The 19,201-nt window shown below is 27.9% G+C and overlaps 1 protein-coding gene across 1 annotated transcript in view; it reads right to left on the bottom strand.

Annotated features, from left to right (window-relative positions):
* The window catches only part of LOC105202626 (probable ribonuclease ZC3H12D), a 43,395-nt gene extending 26,563 nt beyond the window's left edge, over window positions 1–16,832 (bottom strand). The window contains exon 1 of the mRNA XM_011171210.3: window positions 16,422–16,832. Within this exon, the coding sequence (XP_011169512.2) occupies window positions 16,422–16,439 (18 nt within the window). The 5' untranslated portion in view covers window positions 16,440–16,832. The remainder of the gene's footprint in view (window positions 1–16,421) is intronic.
* Window positions 16,833–19,201: the final 2,369 nt, after the last annotated feature.

The following is a 19,201-nucleotide window of genomic DNA, read 5'->3' on the forward strand; positions in this document are numbered from 1 at the left end:
CGATACCGGTACCGGTACCAAAGATCATCTAATTTATTCCGATGTCGGTTCGCGCGAGTCGCGGTGATGCCAGCTATAGGATGTATACACAGAAAGATCTTGCACAACCTCCACGTCATCCTTGTAACTTCATTTTCGTCCCATCCTCTTTTGTCTCTCCATTAAATACATAACTTCACTCGATTCTTATTTGCCCGCTTAATATTATTCTCTTTTTCAATATACAATATACTTTTTCAATATAGAAAACTGAAGTTATATCTACGAATATTACCAAAGTATATTAAATTATATTAATAAAATTAAATTAATAAAATAAATAAATTTACTAAATTTACTAAATCATTATATTATTAATTAACCATTAAGTTTAAAATGTGACGACTCTTATATCTGCTGAAAAATTATCTGCCTGCCGCATCACTGTAAAAATTTAAAAATTTCTAATTTTAAAAAGAAATATATATTTTACACGCATGTATTGGTAAGAATCTAACAATTCCGTGTATGTACGACGTAAGTATACGGTCAGGTTTTCATACCTCTTACTTATCAAAACCGAGTTAACTTCTTTATTTGTCTTATTAAATAGTTATCTAAAATAGTTCAATCATCAAATTATTGGAGGAAGAAATTAAAATGGAAATCAAAAAACAAATTAATCAAAGATTATCCTATCTCTTGATATCGGATTTTTTTTTACAAACTTTTTTTCTAAACGTTTTGTTTCATTTATTGCAAACCGACTAAAATGAAGTAAAATCACTGCACGAGTTTTAAGTCGGTAACGTTTTAACTAATTGTAATTCAACAAACAAAATGTCAGAAACCAGAATTATTGTCATCGCCGACTCATTTTTCTTGCGGTCTGACCGCAGAAAGGAGATCGGAATACAAGAGGAATCATCCGTTTAATTTCTTTTCGTGGGAAGTCAATCTCACATTGTAGAAACTCTATTTAAACAGCAAATATTAAATTTTATTACAGTCGTAGATCCGCATTAAATTTTACAAGAACATTATCTCAAAATATAAATACTTCTTGATAAATATCTCAGTGTGTAATTTAGGTCCTTTTTTGTATATATGACAAACCAAAAAAATTAGATTATAACTATAAGATACCCAATATGGCCTACCTAAGTATTGTAATTTTTTCTAATTTTTTGCTGAGCCAAAATAAAAAATTGATGGCCAAATTCAAAATAGAAAACATTTCTAAACATTAAATTAATTTAAAATATAGGACGATTTGAAATATTTACGTGAATGTAGTAAAGATTTTTAGGAAAAGTTATACCATTTAGATCGTATTAGATACATATTATATAATATGTACTCAATATGAGTACTAATTATGTTGTTTCCCCCTTTTTTATAAAAAGTATTAGAAAATGGATAATAAAGTAATCTAATGTTACATTTATAAATTTATTAATATATTGACATATTTATTGACACATTAATATATAAAAATAAACAAAGAACCATTTTTATCAATAATTCATTGAGTAAACAATTGATTTATCTTAACTTTTCCCTGTTAAAACCATGACTTACAAATCGGAGTTTACTAAGTGAATTAAAATTTATGATCTGAAGTAATAAAAATACTGCAAAAATAATCGATGTGTGTATATTCATTATTGATCTAGACCACATTAGTTCTACAAGGAATCTTCTTTCTCTGGTTATAAGCGTTAAAATAGAAATTAAATACAGTATTGTAAAGTATAAATATAAACCTACAATAATATGCGGAGATTAATAACCATCATTTCATATAATAATTATAGAGAATAGCAACTTTTCTACGAATATTAAATCATGAAAAACATAATCAAGAAAATTTTACTTTTGACCTCCTGTCAACAACAGAATATACAAACTAAGCAGTCAACTGTTGCAAACAAGTCACATTGACAGTCTGTATGAAATATTATTTGTTCAATGAACCATGTAACTATTTTAAAACAGTCTTAGAAATAGTTAACACACTTAAGTCTGCTCGAGTACCACACGATTGTCACGTCACTAATTAGCTGTTCGAAGAAACAAATTGCTCTGTGAGTGGCTCAGTCAACTTGCCACAGGATGTACACAATTTTGCTGAGCATAGCTTTACTTTTCTCTACCCTATCTCGCCCCTTCTCATTTAATATAAATATCATTAATTTTCTAAACAATGTTTACAAAAATAGAAAATAATATTATCTTATAGCTCATTAAATTTTATCTCAGAAACACGCATTTACAAGTGAACTATAATTTAATGCTTATGTCACAAGTGAAAAAATGAGATAAAGTCATAAGAAAATCAAAGAAAAAAAATATATATATACAATGTAAATAAATCATAGTCTAACTCAATAACGCAGTTGCCTACTTCGTTGGCTCGTGGGTTTCAATGACCAAGGAGACACATCTAAGACGTATGTCCGATTGTGATTTCTGTATTTGATTCGCGCGATACACTGGATACACAAGTACTCCGTCTTACCCCACCTTCCCATATTTGAAATGTTACATATAAAAGACCAGTGTAACGGTCTCATTCTACAGAATGATACTGAACTCCTCGACCCAGATTACTATGTTTTACATGACATTTGCTATGTCATGAGAGCCGGAAGTTGATCATACGGCAAAACCGAAAATGAAAAGGTAATAGTCTCTCATGAAACTTTAAAATAACGAAACTTATATATTGTGCAACAATGTACACAGATTTTCTTGTAAGTTATAAAATAGTAAATATAAAATAAATGCTTTTTTTAAACATTACAATAATATTTTCAATTATGAATCAGCTTTTATATATATATATATATATATATATATATATATATATAATTCTTTAATGATAATTCAATGATAAACATAATTTTATACTTTTGGAAATAAACACATTTTGTTTTAGATTGTGTCATAAACGTAATAATCGTGAAATATCCGTAAAAAATTAATTATTGCCTATATTAACATGTATTTTGTTCATATATCCAGAAGTTAATTTCTTTTATTAAAGAAAATTTATGTAATCACAGAAAACGATTAACATACAAATATTTGAATCCATCTAAATCCAGTCCTATTCTTGTACATGGATAGAAAATTCAATTTAATTCCTTTTTATCCTATTCATATACATGGATCAAGAATTTGAATTCAAATAAATTAAAGAGGACTACAAATTTTTAATCCATTTTAATTCATTTTCGTTTGCTGGGCTAGTAAACGCGCGCGCGCGCGCGGAAATAGATTTCAATGGATTAAAAATTTGTAATCCATTTTAATTCATTTAAATACATTTTGGATTAAAGAATAGCAATTATGTTATTTCAATCCTATAGATTGAAGTCCTCATAGATTAAAATGGATTACGTGATCTGCAAAAACTTCTTTCGGGTTAAAAGAATAGGAATCACTTCGTTTTAATCTTGTTATGGATTAAACTGGATTGAATGATCCACATAACTTTTTTTCAATTAAAAGTAGTCCCGTGGTTTCAATCCCATTTCATTAAAATAGATTAAAATAAATTCAAAGAATTCTTAAATTTTAATTAAATTGAAATAAATTTATTTAAAAAATCAAAAATTTGGATTTGCAATGACCACACGAATTCAATTTCTATCCGTTTTAATCCATTTCCATTTGCTGGGATTTTATGGATTCCTTCTGGATATCCATATACATATAGGTGTAAATTAAGTAAATGAATAAATAACAAAAATAATATAGTTTCGAAAAGTAAATGTCAAGATAAATGAATAAAAAGTGTTAACATATTATGAATGTTAATTTTACTGAATAAATATGCTTTCCTAATTTGTTATCAAATTATGTTAAAGTATCATATTTTTCGTGTTAATCCTTTACATAATATTTGTGTCGTTTTCTAACATATCTTGTGTTAAATTAACATAAAAATTTAGGTAGACCGTTTGAGACATGTGAAATGTGTTTTAATACAAAATGTTTTGTTCGTTTGTTAAATGTGTAGTTTTTATTTATGTCTCTATTAATTATTTTTAGCTTTTGTTTAAGAAATTCATTTGAAAGCAAAATAATTTTATAATATTAGTAACCTTCTTCTATTTAGCAATTACTATTTAGAAAATTGATAAAAGAATTCCCTATTTACCTTACGAATGAAAAATTTGAGATTAAGAGAGAGAGAGAGAGAGAGAGAGAGAGAGAGAGTGTCAGAATTATTCATCGATATCCGTTGTTCCGGAAGGAATGCCTCCGCTTATGTACACGTCGCGTTGCTGCACTCATCTTCACCGCATACAAGGCGTGGTACGGGATTCAACCGGATTCGACATACTTCCAACCGAGCAGACTGGCGCGGGCCAAGTTTCGAGTGATTAATGCGAGCCCGATTAGCGGCTGTGTCCACTTTGCCATGCTCTCTCGCACGATTGCGTGAAAGGCCCGAACACGTCAAGTATTCCAACCCGGAAATGCGCCTTGGAGAGCGCGCATTCGAGAGCGCGCGTTCACCAAACACGATTATTCGACCGCGTTCCTTCTTCATCTCGGATAAACGAACCTCCCGTAAGGTAAAAGTACCAATGACTGGCCCATTACCTGATCATTGACGGGAACTTTAGTTTTCATTGAGCTATATACATGAAGAAAAATACTTTTACTGATTTATATTATTTATAGTTATTCAACTCCCATATTAAAAATGTCACTAAAATTTTTGTTTAAAATATCAAAAAAATTATTTGAATATTAGACGAGAAGAGGGTATTATGGCTATTGTCGACAATATGGTTACCCCTATTATCTCCGTTATTAGGTGACGTATTCTAACAACTGCTTATGGGGTTATTAGTTTAATAGTCCGTCGTTTTTTAGTGATGCTAATACAACAATACATACAATAATAACTGACAATTGTTATAAAACATTTTTACTTTTGAACACTTCTAAACTTTTTCAATGTATACTTTTAATCTTTAATTACACATACTTCCTCATAATTCTTAAACTTGAGTGTATTATCACACAAATGTACGTACACTTGAGTGTTTTTTGGTTATTTATCTTTTTATTCGGTTATACACATTTCGAGTTATACAAAGTTAAAACGCGATAACACATGGAATTTCATTAATATGATTTTTTAAGCGAAATTTTTATATCGAAATATTTCTTCGATAAATCGATTGTTATTATAAAGAGCAGTGTCTAGAAACATTACAGTCATCATTTTACGCTTGTTGTTTAACGTTAAACAAGGATAAAATAATATTTCTAATGAAATTTTTAATGATATTTCTAAAGCTTCTGAACGCAGGAAAATTCTAAACAATGGAAAATTTAAAATATATAATTTTTTAACAAAATACTGTGTTTTTTTCAAACTAAACTAGTTTTTTAAAATTATTTTTATATATAGCCATATTACAACCACTTTTCTTCCACCAATTATGCAATGCATCAGATTTTTATAAATCACGTCCTAAATAATAAATATTTCATTACTTTGAGCTTAAAATCTATCAAACAATACTTTAACGAATGTAATCGTTCAGGTTGTAATAGAAATATTAATTATAAACAAAATTATTATAATAAAATGAAAATGAGTGCCATATTACCCTTTTCTCTTCTATTGTAGTTAAATGCACTTTACAGATTATTTTTTAAAATATGGCTAAGGAAAGTGTACTGGTTAAGATGATAATAATTATAATAATTAAATAACAAATATAAAACAAACTCGTTACATGCAAAGCAATAAATAATGAAATAAACAGCACAATTAACTAAAGAGCACAAGATGTTTATTTGTATAAATTATTTTATTATCAATTTAAATTAAAGTAAACATGTTTCGGCTTTACTTTTAGCTCTTTCCAATCTAGAGTAGACAACAATTAAAAGATTATGTCAGAAATCATACGTTAACTGATTGCGAATTTAAATTATATCTAGGGCTTTTTAAGGACGCTTTCTATTTAGTGACATAAATCAACATAGTCTCTTTGTTTTTGTTACTTATTAAATACCAAAAAAAGATAGAATAATATTTGAGCTGACTTGTGTTATTAAATGGAAAGCACTCTAAATTAAGTTGATGGGGTGGTTTTTTTTCTCTGTGTCAAAAAACAAACCTTTTTATTCATAATATTAAATTTTTCTGTATAAATAAAGTAGCTACAAAACCTTAAGAATATTTATAGTAAATAGAAAAAACAAATAAAATAATTGCACTTTTGAATTATATTTTAAACAAAAATTTACGTCGCTAAGAATCGGTACATGATAATCTTGCCAATAACTAATCGGCCAACCAGTTATCATGCAAATTGTCATCTAAAGTACTTATTCGTTTGTCTGATTACCTAGCTGCGATACATGCTCGAGTTTTTGTACTTCTTTTCTACATAAAACTTATAAATAAGTATATTATAAACACTACTTATAGTGATATTGTAGATTACATATTTTTTCAGTTTTATGCGTTCTTTCGTTCATTTACATTGACATGTAGTATAAATAACCGTAGAGTTTTTAATTACATTTGATCTTATTTTTTACATTACTTGTAGCAATATTTTATTAAATTAAATATTTTTTTAGTACTATAAATTTTTTGTTCATTTTTATTGATACATGTATCTGTATAATATACACATATCAGGGTTTATCGATGTCGACCTAACCTAATAAAACTCGGTTTTAGATTAGACCCTTTTAAATTTGTTTATCTATTTAAAAAATTCACCTACAAAAACTCATTCAAAAAATCCAATTAAAGTTTAATAATAATATGAATAAAACATTTAATATACATTATTATAATTAAATATAATTTAATATTATAAATAAAATAAATAGTATAATGGTGGTGTTTCTAAACGTAACATTGACAAAACATTCGAAATAAAAAAAAGTTAAAATTTTTGTGCAAAGATCGAAGATCGAGTTTTTTAAAGAAATTTTCAAACATTTCAATTTTTTCAAAACTGAAAAATTTCCAATATAATTTTGGTTCTATAAATAATAAATAATAAAGTAAATAAACAAAAACTACAATTTTCGTCAAATACATTTTTATATAAAATTATTAAAAATTATTTGAGATTTTTCCTTTAATTATTTATTAAATTAGAATGTACAGAAAATTCATAATTTCTCAAATACGCAATTTTCTTTAAAAAATTTACAAAAAATCAACTATGAGTAATAAATGTTTGAGACTTTATATACGACAAAATCATTTTTGATTTGTAGAGAATTTTAAAAAATGTTCAATTTTTAATTAATTTTTGTTTCAATTTTTATCTTTTTCAAATATTAATTAAAAGCAAATTTTAATTAATTATTTTTTAAAGCAAATTTATAAATCAAATCTACTAAAGGAAAAAAGGCTAATATAGCACCCATTTTTATTTTATTGAATAACTTTGTTTATAATTAATATTTTCTAATGAAACTTGAACAATTACATTCGTCAAAGTGTTGTTTGATAAGTTCTGGACTCAAAGTCTAGAAATGAAATATTTATTATTTAGGACGTGATTTATAAAAATATCTAATGCACTGCATAATCGGTAGAAGAAAAAAAGTGATTGTAATATGGCTATAAATAAAAATAATTTTAAAAAATTAGTTTAGTTTAAAAGAAATATAGTACCTTATTACAAAATTATATATTTTTAATTTTCCATTATTTGATTTAGAATTTTCCTGCGTTCAGAAGCTTTAAAAATACCATTAGAAATTTCATTAAAAATATTTTATCCCTGTTTAACATTAAACAACAAGCATAAAATGATGTCTCTAATGTTTCTAAACATCGCTCTTTAGAATAACAATCGATTTATCGAAAAAATATTTCGATATAAAACTTTCGCTTAAAAAACCATATTAACAAAATTCCATGTTATTTGTTTAACTTTGTATAATTTGAAATGTAAACGGCCGAATAAAAAATTAAATGACAAAAAAACACTCGAGTGTACGTACCGTCGTGTGATAATACACTCAAGTTTAAGAATAATGAGGAAGTGTATGTAATTAAAGGTTAACAATGTACCTTGAAAAAGTTTAGAAGTGTTCAAAAGTAAAAATACCTTATAACAATTGTCAGTCATTATGTATTGGCATATTAACATCACTAAAAAACGGCGGGATACTAAACGAATAACTCCATTAGCAATTGTTAGAATACGTCATCTAATAACAGAAATAATAGGGGTAGTCGTATTGTTGACAGTAACCATAACACCCTCTTCTCCTCTATACATAATGAACATTTTAAAACCTCATACACACACATGATAGAATCATTTTTTGTAAAAAAATAATTTCAATAAAAAGTGATCAAATCCGAAGATTCGATTTAGTATGAAATGCCCCTTATATAGATATGTATATACACATCTATTATATTAATGAATAAATTAAATGAATAAATAACTAAATTAAATGTAAATTCAATTAAAATTATTTCATAACAGAATTATCAATTAAATAGCAAATTTTGTTAATCATTGGTAGAATATAAGAAATAAAAACGCAAAGAACAAAAAAAAATCTGAAAAATTCCAATAAAAGCCGAAAACCCTCACTGGGTTAAAATATATTTTTTTTAAATCCGGGTTTTTCAAACCCTGATATATATAATCAAATTTTAAGTTATTTGTTACCTTTTCTTTAATTTCTTATTTATACAAGAGAAAAAAAAATAAAGAAAGCAAAAAGAAGTAGAAGATAGAAATAAGCGTAAATTAAAGGCAAAGAAAAGAAAAAACGGATGCTAAAAAGGTTATAGCTAAAAAAAAACTACCGAAACACATTTCCAAAAATAGTCTTAAAGGTCATAAGACGTGTTTTAGATGTTTTAAAAACGTCTTATAATTCAATTTTTATAGACGTTGTCTAGATGGACAAAAAGGTTAAGTCCTAAAATAACCTAATATTAAGGAGAAGTGTATCAACACATTTAAAAAATTCTTTACAGTTTTCAGGATAAGAAGAGGATACTAAAAATACTTGTAAGCATCAAAATTATTAAATTGATTAGTAATTTAATTTTCATATTATATTTCTGAATTTTTCTTAAAAAGCTCTGTTTTATGTCCAGCAAATATACAGCATGCAATTTAGAAAATCTTGTAAATATTTGTAAATTTACCTAGAAAATTATTGAGCATAAAGATTTGCTTTCGACCGGTATAGCCTTTCTCGTTATTTAATCCTCAGGTGACACATTATATTAAATTCGATATTTTGCCACATGGGTGTACCTCACGGACCATTTTCAATTGCGTATGTCTCGGTATCTGATGCATAAAATTTAAGCAATTTTTTTTAATCGATACGCCAAAAGGTTAAAAAAAAGAATGAATAGGTGCGAGAATAGAGCAATCGAATATATTTGAAATATTCAGGAGAGATGGAAACGTACTCGCCAAAAAAATTTTTTTTTAATTCGTAGTTTCGAAAGAAAAACTATTAAAGAGATTTTTTCAACAGATTTTGAAATTTTTAAAAAAAACATATTTTAAGAAAAAGCAAAGTAAAGTTAGGTGATTTTTTAGCGTAAAACAAGATAAGTTGATTGAATGAATCATTAGTTTTCGATTATAAAACTTGAAAAAACGTAAAATATATACAATATAATATATTTTATTATTATTTATTACATGGAACATTTGCAACAAATTTTTGCTGTATAATGCTTGCACATCGGTTTGTCACATTTTAAACATTTATACATTGTTTTTCGATCAAGAGTAGACGGACATAATAAACATCTTTTTGGCTTGGCCATTTTATTGTCTGCCAACAAATTGCAAGGATCTTGATCTTCAGGAATGTCTGTGTAGTCTATAAAACTTTCGATTTGTGTACGCAATACCGTTCGCAACGTTGAAAAAATGAGACAATGCGTCAGAAATGGCTTGATGAGAGCTATAGTTAGCTCTCGTATGTAATCTTAACATTTTTCTGGGTTATCTTTTAATAAATTATAAATTATAAATGAATTAACGCTAGCTTGGTCTAACATTCCATAAAAATATCACATAGGCCATCTACGCATTTTTCTAGCTGTGGTAAAATCATGACATTTTTTATTAAAACGCAGAAACGAACCAGTCTCTGCGTTGATCAAAGTATAAAAAGAAAGAAAGTGAAATATTATAGAAAATGTTGTTAATTAACTTATTTTCACTTGTTAAAGATATAAATTTAATTTTTTTTTTACAATACATACGTTTCTGACACACTGGGTGTAGTGTACCCGTAACTTGAAAAAACAACCCAGCAAACACAGAAAATAATAGTTATATAATTTGTGTGTGTCACGTTATATAACAAATTTTTACATTCTAGCAATATTACAGTTATGTAAAATTAAATTCTTGATATTACAACATCATAACTTATAACAGTCATATAACTGCCATTTATTAGGTTTATATAACAAACATTTTATTTTAATAATAAAACTGTTATAAAACTAAATTATTAATATGACTCCTGTATAACAAATATGATACAACTGTTATGTAACTGTTATTTTTCTTATGAGTGGGGAAATTACAACTAACATGGACATTATATGTAACGCGCATGTTATATTGCGTGTTACTTCCGATTTTATTCTATTAACATTGCTGTTATGCAACTGTGTTTGCTGGGAGGACTCTATAAAATTTTCATTCAATTCTCGAAGATTGCTATCATGGGGAATCAGTAGAAGAGATATTGATAGAAATATTCCCCCGACTCCTGTCCCTTCGACCCTTACGGTTTATAAATGTCAAGCATTTTCGTAAATAGCTCGGGTGTATCAGACCCAGTGTGTCAGTTGAGGGTTAAATATGTTAAAAAATTTGATTTAATTTGTAATGTTATTTTCTCATTTTTGCAAATAAGTACTGTAAAACGCGATTTTAACGCCACATAAGAATCATGAGCAAATAAAAAATTAAATAACTTTTAAACCAATAAGAGAATTATACTCAAATTTTGCACAGATAAACATAATAATAAAATAAAATAATTGGTAAAATGTTTTATCTTTGATAAACCTTTGAAGTATGACACATGCATCCTTAATTGTAATTAAATTTTTTATAATTATAAATTCTAAACTAGCAAATTTGGAAATTTGAAGTCTACGTAAAAATAGCTGGAGAATAGAACATTCGTTATCAAATTTCTTCCTAAACTTTGCTAAGAGCTCTTTCTATCGGCATTCCAACTATTGTATCTTTATATCTTTGAAAAACTTGATATCAAATTGGCCAGGGAATTGCAATTCAAGAGACTGATTCAATACCATTTTGAAAAACACTTTAAATTCAAATTTATATTTAAATTGGAAATTTGGCAAGGCACAAGCTCAAGATAAAGCTATGCGGTAGCGCCGTCTCGACAATGCCAATGTCGTAGTCATAAAATATTGACTCAACATTTTTATACATATACTTTTATACATATACATACTTGACGTCGCGACGCTACCGCATCGCTTGATATGTCATTGTGACTTCAAATAATCTTTAAACATCAATTCCCTTATTATTTACCGTACACAATTAATTTATATAAGAATTCCATGCGCGATGATTTCCATAAGGAAAATTAAAAGTCTGCTCCTTGTCGCTCGGTTTATCAGCGATATCGGGCAGCCAATTAGCGGCCGAATGAACCGACTCGATGTAAACCGGACAGCTAATCACGAGGATAATTATAGTCACGTTGAACGTCAGCCTGATTACAGCGTGTAACATCACGCCACGAGATGGGCGATAACGCGATAGCTCGCGCGTGTGTCGAAATTTGGCATCGTATCCGGAATAGAGAGTGAAATATAGATCCGCTTTTGTGTACACACATAAATACTTCTCAAGTTAGCTACCTTTCCGAACTTTTTATAGTGTAACATATGAAATATCAGAATGCAACTAACTCTAAATAGATAGGCATTTATGTTCCCATGTGTACAATAGAGAAAGAGTCAATCAGTAACGAGCTATTAAAAGCAAACAGAACTACAGCACTTCTATATTATTCTGTTTTTTTTTCGCGATTACCTTACAATAATAACTAAATTAATTTCATATAGCAAAGAAACTTATAACAACATTGCATATTGTAGTGCAATGTTGCAAAGACATTGCAAAGACTTTTTTGCAATATTACTTTAGTGATGTTGCAGCAACATTTCAAAAATAGTATAAGAAATAATGTCTTATGCTTAGCAATAAAATATTATAATTAGATATTATATATATTTTCTTAGAGAAAATAAAGGACAAACATTTTAGGATTTTATCCCTAAGTTACTTATCCTAAGTAATCTTTAAGTCGGAGTAAGTAAAATCTTACTGATTTGCTATAACTATAATCGTCAGTGACTGTTCACTGTCTTTTAATAATTTTAATAAAGAGAAGAGTACTTCCAATGATGGGAATTAGTATATGTTAGCACATTAAGACAATATATAAACTGACTAATTTGTCAGTTATTTATGTGAACAATTCGTTCGATTAATTCGACGTTAGACATTGGAACGCTAATTAGAAAAGAATTTCCAGTAATATTGTTAAAATCAGGATTGTATAGTATACAATTAAAAAATTGAAAAAGTTAAATAATAAAGTTAAAAATTTAATAACTTCTAACTTACAATTAGATAAAATGAGTTAATTTTTAATTTCAACTGTAGTTATTTTTAAAACATACACAATTTAACTCTTTTATATAATAACTTATTAACTTCTTTTCTTAAATTAAAAATTTACCTTTACTTTTATGTAAAAGAAAAAAATTAGAAAATAAAAAATGCATTTCCATATAGAGGAGAAAAGGACATTATAGTTACTATGGACATTATAACTATCCCCCATTATCTCTGTTATTAGGTGACAAATTCTAATAATTGTTTATGGAATTATTCAATTAATAGCCCGCCATTTTTTAGTGGCGCTAATGTGCTAATACACACCTAACAATTGTAATAAGGCAATTTTACTTTTAAGCATTTCTAAATTTTTTCAAACATTTTAGCACTAAAATTACATATACTTCCTCATTGTTTTTAAACTTGGGCGTATTATCATCTGAATGTATATACATATACTCAAGTGTTTTTTTATTTAACTTTTTATTCAGCTGTACATACTTCGAGTTATGCAAAATTAAACAATAACATGGGATTTTGTTAATATGGTTTTTTTTAAATTTTTATATCAAAATATTTCTTCAATAAATCGATTGTTATTCTAAAGGACGGTGTTCAGAAGCATTAGAGATCTCATTTTATGTTTGTTGTTTAATGTTAAACAGAGATAAAATAATATTTCTAATGTATCTCTAAGTCGCTGAACGCAAAAAAATTCTAAACGATAAAAAATTAAAAATTATATTTTTGTAACAAAATACTATGTTTTTTTAAACTAAACAAATTTTAAAAAAATTTTTGCGCTAGCCATACCACCACTTTTTTTCCACTGATTATGTAATACGTCACATTTTTATAAACCACGTCCTAAGTAATATTTTATTACTTTGAGTCTAGAATCAATTAAATGACACTTTGACGAATATAATCATTCAAGTTTCAACACAAAATATTGATTATAAATAAAGTTATTCAATAAAATGAAATGCGTGCTGTACTCTGTTCTCTACAAATAAAATATTGAATTTTTTATAATCTGTATTGTAATTGTTTTATTACACAAGAGTAATCTAATTTTTAAAAATTAAAATATTCTAATATATATATATATATATATATATATATATATATATATATATATATATATGTATACATATGGTACTTTTCAAAATTAACTTTTAATTTATTTAACACAACTTTCAACGTAACTAAATTAATTTTTTGAGCTTTTAACTTTAATTTAGTTTAAAAAAAAACATTAACATACTCAACCCCTCTATCAATGCCTGAATACCTTTTTCAACTTTATTGTTGATGAAACCCATCAAAATAAAAAGTCGCAATCTTTGGCAACCTGCTTGTGAGTGTATATCGGTTACATTTAAAAATAGCTTAGGAAGGAACACTCAAAGTTAAAAAAACCATTACTTAAATTTTTATTACGAAGTGTATAAAACCGTACAGCTGGTACTCAGATACCGATGCATTGACAAAACGATAAAAATTTATGCAAGGGAGTGGAGGATTAAAATAAAGAATAAGAAATTGAGTTGAATAAAATAAAAACTAAATATAGAGGAGAAGAGGGTAATATGGCACCCATTTTCATTTTATTGAATCATTTTGTTTATAATTAATATTTTCTATTGAAACTTGAACGATTACATTCGTCAAAATGTTGTTTGACAGATTCTAGGCTCAAAATAATGAGATATTTATTATTTAGGACGTGATTTATAAAAATCTAATGCTCTGCATAATCGGTGGCAGAAAAAAAGTGGTTGTAATATGGCTATCTATAAGAATAATTTAAAAAAGTTAGTTTAGTTTAAAAGAAACACAGTATCTTGTTACAAAATTATGTATTTTTAATTTTCCATTGTTTAGAATTTTTCTAATATAGAATTTTCTTGCGTTCAGTAATTTTAAAAATACCATTAGAAATTTAGTTAGAAATGTCATTTTATCCCTGTTTAACATTAAACAACAAGCATAAAATAATGTTTTTAATGTTTCTAAACACCGCTCTCTAGAATGACGATCGATTTATTGAAGAAATATTTCAATATAAAAATTTTGCTTAAAAAGCCATATTAATAAAATTCCATGTTATTGTTTTAACTTTGTATAACTCAAAATGTGTATAGCTGAATAAAAAGGTAAATAATAAAAAAAACACTCAAGTGTATGTATATTCGTGTGATAATACACTCAAGTTTAAGAATAATGAGAAAGTATGAGTAATTAAAGGTTAAAGGTGAACCTTGAAAAAGTTTAGAAGTGCTCAAAAGTAAAAATGCCTTATAACAATTGTCACTTATTATGTATTGTCATATTAATATCACTAAAAAACGGCAGGCTACTAAATGAATAACTCCATAAGCAATTGTTAGAATACGTCATCTAATAACGGAGATAATAGGGGTAACCATATTGTCGACAGTAGCCATAATACCCTCTTCTCCTCTATTAAAAAAAAACAACTACTCGAAATAAAGGACTAACTTTTGTAACGAAAGACATATGACGTATCTTCACCCGCCAGCAGTACGTACCACCGTCACCAGATGGACGTGACGTTCTGCTTCTCATAATTAAAAAATCACACAAATATAAACAGCGCAGTATTATGAATTTTTTATCCATATTCTAACAAAATAATTTCTTGAAGGGGGCAAGTTTCCAAGAGTGAGTTTAAATATAAAAGCAAATAAAATATATTTTTGCAGTAAAATTTTTAGTTTTTTGTATAAAAATTAATTTAGGGACACATAATACACTTGTTAAAAGTTATGTACCAAAATGTGTTAAGATAATGTAAAATATCAAAAATATCGAAACGTATATATTGGCTCTGTAATCAGAACGCGTTTATGAAGATGTAGCGTGCTTTTTTGTCATTCTATTATTCTTTGGACTTAAACAAAGATAGAATAACAAAAGTGCATTAACATTTTTACAAGCACATTCTGAATTATAATTATAATTATAATATTTGCATTATGTTATATGGTAGTACTATATTATATTGTATTATGTTACATTGTATTATATGTCTACAATATTACATTGTAATATTTCTATGTTATTAGTACTATATCATGTATGAATGTGTAACGTACTATGTAGTAAAAAAGGAGAACATTCAAATAATAAGCGTAGTCTAACAAGTAGAGTAGCAGGGCATTCTCACGGAAACTCGCATTTCTGATCCGGCATTTGTAGTTTTCGAAAATATGGCGCGACTTCGAATTCAAAGCGGATGTGGGAATGTAGTTATGTGTTGATAAGCTATAAAGGAAGTATCTCTAATACCGATAATGTTCATAAACGATATTAAATGTAAAATATCGAACGATCAAAAGGTTGAAAGTACTTGGTGTATGCAATTCTAAAAACATTGAACAACGAAAAAAGTTTTTTTCTATCAAAAGAGTTTTCTTTGAAGAAAAAAATAATCTCGAACATGATCAAGTCTGAATATACCCAAGCAGAACAAGTCAAAATGACATCAAAGTGATTCACAATTGTGTCAAAATGACATCAAAATGAATCGTAATTGATTGAAAAATGACTTTTAATGATTATTTTGCAATCACTTTGACATCATTTTGACGTCGCGATGACTCCGTTCTGCTTGGGTACGAACGCGTCTCGTGATTCAATGATCTAAAATGATCTCGACATGTTGCCCAGAAGCGTACGTGCGAATCTCGCGATGATTCCCAATTGATAGATCAGATCCGGCAGGTTTACCTTTCCAGCGACCGTCATCTCGTCCGTGGATCGCGGAGCGTAGATCCTTCTCACGTAACGAGAATTGCACTCTCGAACGGGAGCAGCGGTGGCGGAACAGCTTTTCAATAGCCGGTCGAGCGAAGGCGACACATTGCACGCGGATCACCACGCACTAACGCACTGACCGCTAAATCACGTATCACCGAATCCCTGGAAATATCCCGCGCCGTACATGTATCTCTCTCTCTCTCTCTCTTTCCGATCGCGTTGCGCTAATCGACGAAGCGCAACTACGCGAACGCGGGCGCGGCGAGTCACGAGATACATCCGATCGCACTAGCGACCGACGGGTGAATGGAGTGGCGCGCGCGACCAACTCCCACCATTGCTGCGACTGCTGCCCTGCTGCTGCCTGCTGCCGCCGCGCTACTGCCGTAGTGCGCTGTGCATCGTGCATCGAGATGGCGCTGCCGCTCTCCTTAGTCTCCCTTCCCCATGCGTGACCCGCAAAATAGGACTTCGGTCAGTCATGATGATTGTCACAATGGCCACGTGATTTTCACCTGTCAGGGCTGTGTATGGAAGAAAGGTAATTTTTGTAGGTTTTTGTATTAAAAAAAAAAATTGGTCGAAAAGAGAATTCGAGCAAATGAAAATGAATTAAAACGGATAGAAATTAATTCACTTTGACGTTTTCGAATTTCCACTTCAGATTTTTCTAATCCATTTAAATCCAGAAATAATATAATGAATTCAACATGAATATATAGCGATTATTTCGTATTTCAAATCATTTGAATAAAAAAAAATAATATAATAGGGATATGAAATCTATCCGAATTCAAAACAGTGAATAGCGTGTATTTCGTATTTGTGTCCGTTAAAGTAAAAAAATATTCGGAGATTCTAAAACCTGTTCTACAATAGCACAAGACCGTAAGGTTGTAAGGCGTGGTTTTAAGTTTTAAGAGCTCATAAGCGAATGAAAAATTTTCATTTCTTACTTTACAACCTTACGTCTTGTGCTTACTGCTATTTTAGAACAGGCTTAAAGCGCAAACTCGGATAAATTAAAATAAATCGCAATTTTCAATTTAAATTTATTAGCTTCGTTTATTGGGGATACAATAAAGTTCAAATAAACGAAGTCTGAAAAAATTGAGGTGTAATATTTCAGATCAAATTCCTATAAATGCCCACCAAACACAACGTTACATGTAACGTAAATGTTAGTTGTAATTTCCCACTCAACAATGTAACTGTTATATAACGAGTGTGTTATATAACAGTTACATTGTTGAGTAGAAAATTACAACTAACATTTACGTTACATATAATGTGGTGTTTGCTGGGTGCTTTCTCTTTCTTAAAGCAATATTTATAATAGAATCTTAATTCAAAACCGTCTTAAATAATGTCTAAGATCTCAGCAAACAAAAATAAATTAAAATGGATAGAAATAAATTCATTTCAAAATTTTCGAATTCAGATTTTTCGAATCCATTTGAATCCAAAAATAATATGAATAGAATCCGAACATTCTGAATGAATAGAATTCAACATGATAAATAGCTTATTATTTTATCTTTCAATTTATTTGAAATCAAAAATAATATAATAGAGATATGAATCCATCCAAATTCAAAATAATAAATAGTTTATTTCGTATTTTAATTCATTTCAATTCATTAGAATCCAAAAATAATATAACAAAAACCTGAATCCATCCAAATTCAAAATAATGATAAACACATTTCGTATTTCAATCCGTTTGAGTCTATTTGAATCCAAAAATACTGTGGGACTCTATAAAGTGCGAACTCCAATAAATTAAAATAAATTACAATTTTCAATTCATTTGAATTTATTTGTTGGGACGTTCAATCGTTTGTTGGGACAATTCTCAGAATAAGTATATATAAAACGTGCGTTGAGTATGCTGCGACTTTGTTATATAGTTAGATTTTTTATTATTAAAAATAAATTTTTTAAACTCCTCGATTATGGATTTGAATTTCTTCGCAATAAATTCCTAGCAAATGAAAATAAATTGAATTGAAAATTACATTTTATTATTTTAATTACCTTAGTTTGCGCTTTAGAGTTACAGAGTACTTTTGAATTTAAATGGTTTAAATGGATTAAAATACGAAATACACTATTCATCATATTGAATTCAGATGTAATTCATACCTATATTATTTTTGGATTTAAGTGGATTCAAAAAATTTGAAGCACGTATTTAAAAATGACGAAATAAATTCATTTTTCATTTTAATTTATTTTTGTTTGTTCGGTTTATTTGATTCTCCTATTATATTACAATATCAGAGTGCAAGAGTAATTTAAAATTATTAAATTATTTGTTAAACTTTTGTTTCCATTTGTCATTCCATTATTTCTCTATTCTGCTTAAATTGCGACAGTACACACGTGTAACTTCATATGAGAAGGCATTTGTGTGTCATCTTGTATATTTTTTTATTCGATATAAAGTCCATATATTTATAATATTAATATTATTGCTTTATCCATATATGTCAACAAATAAAATATCGATATTAATTATAAAACATTGTGTAAAGTTTTCATTCCTATAATATGAAATATAATATAAAAATTTAATATGATAATTTTCTAATTTTTTATGCAAAATACTTAAAATTTTAATGAATAAACTTTAAAATTATATAAAAATATTTAAAAAAGATGAGATAAAACTTTTTGCTGTTGCGTAAAGTCACAATCATTTTTGTCCGAACTTTGAACAAATTTTTTCTTATTTCTCTTGGCTATCT

The sequence above is a fragment of the Solenopsis invicta genome, chromosome 13, assembly GCF_016802725.1.
Source record: "Solenopsis invicta isolate M01_SB chromosome 13, UNIL_Sinv_3.0, whole genome shotgun sequence".
Classification (NCBI taxonomy): domain Eukaryota; kingdom Metazoa; phylum Arthropoda; class Insecta; order Hymenoptera; family Formicidae; genus Solenopsis; species Solenopsis invicta.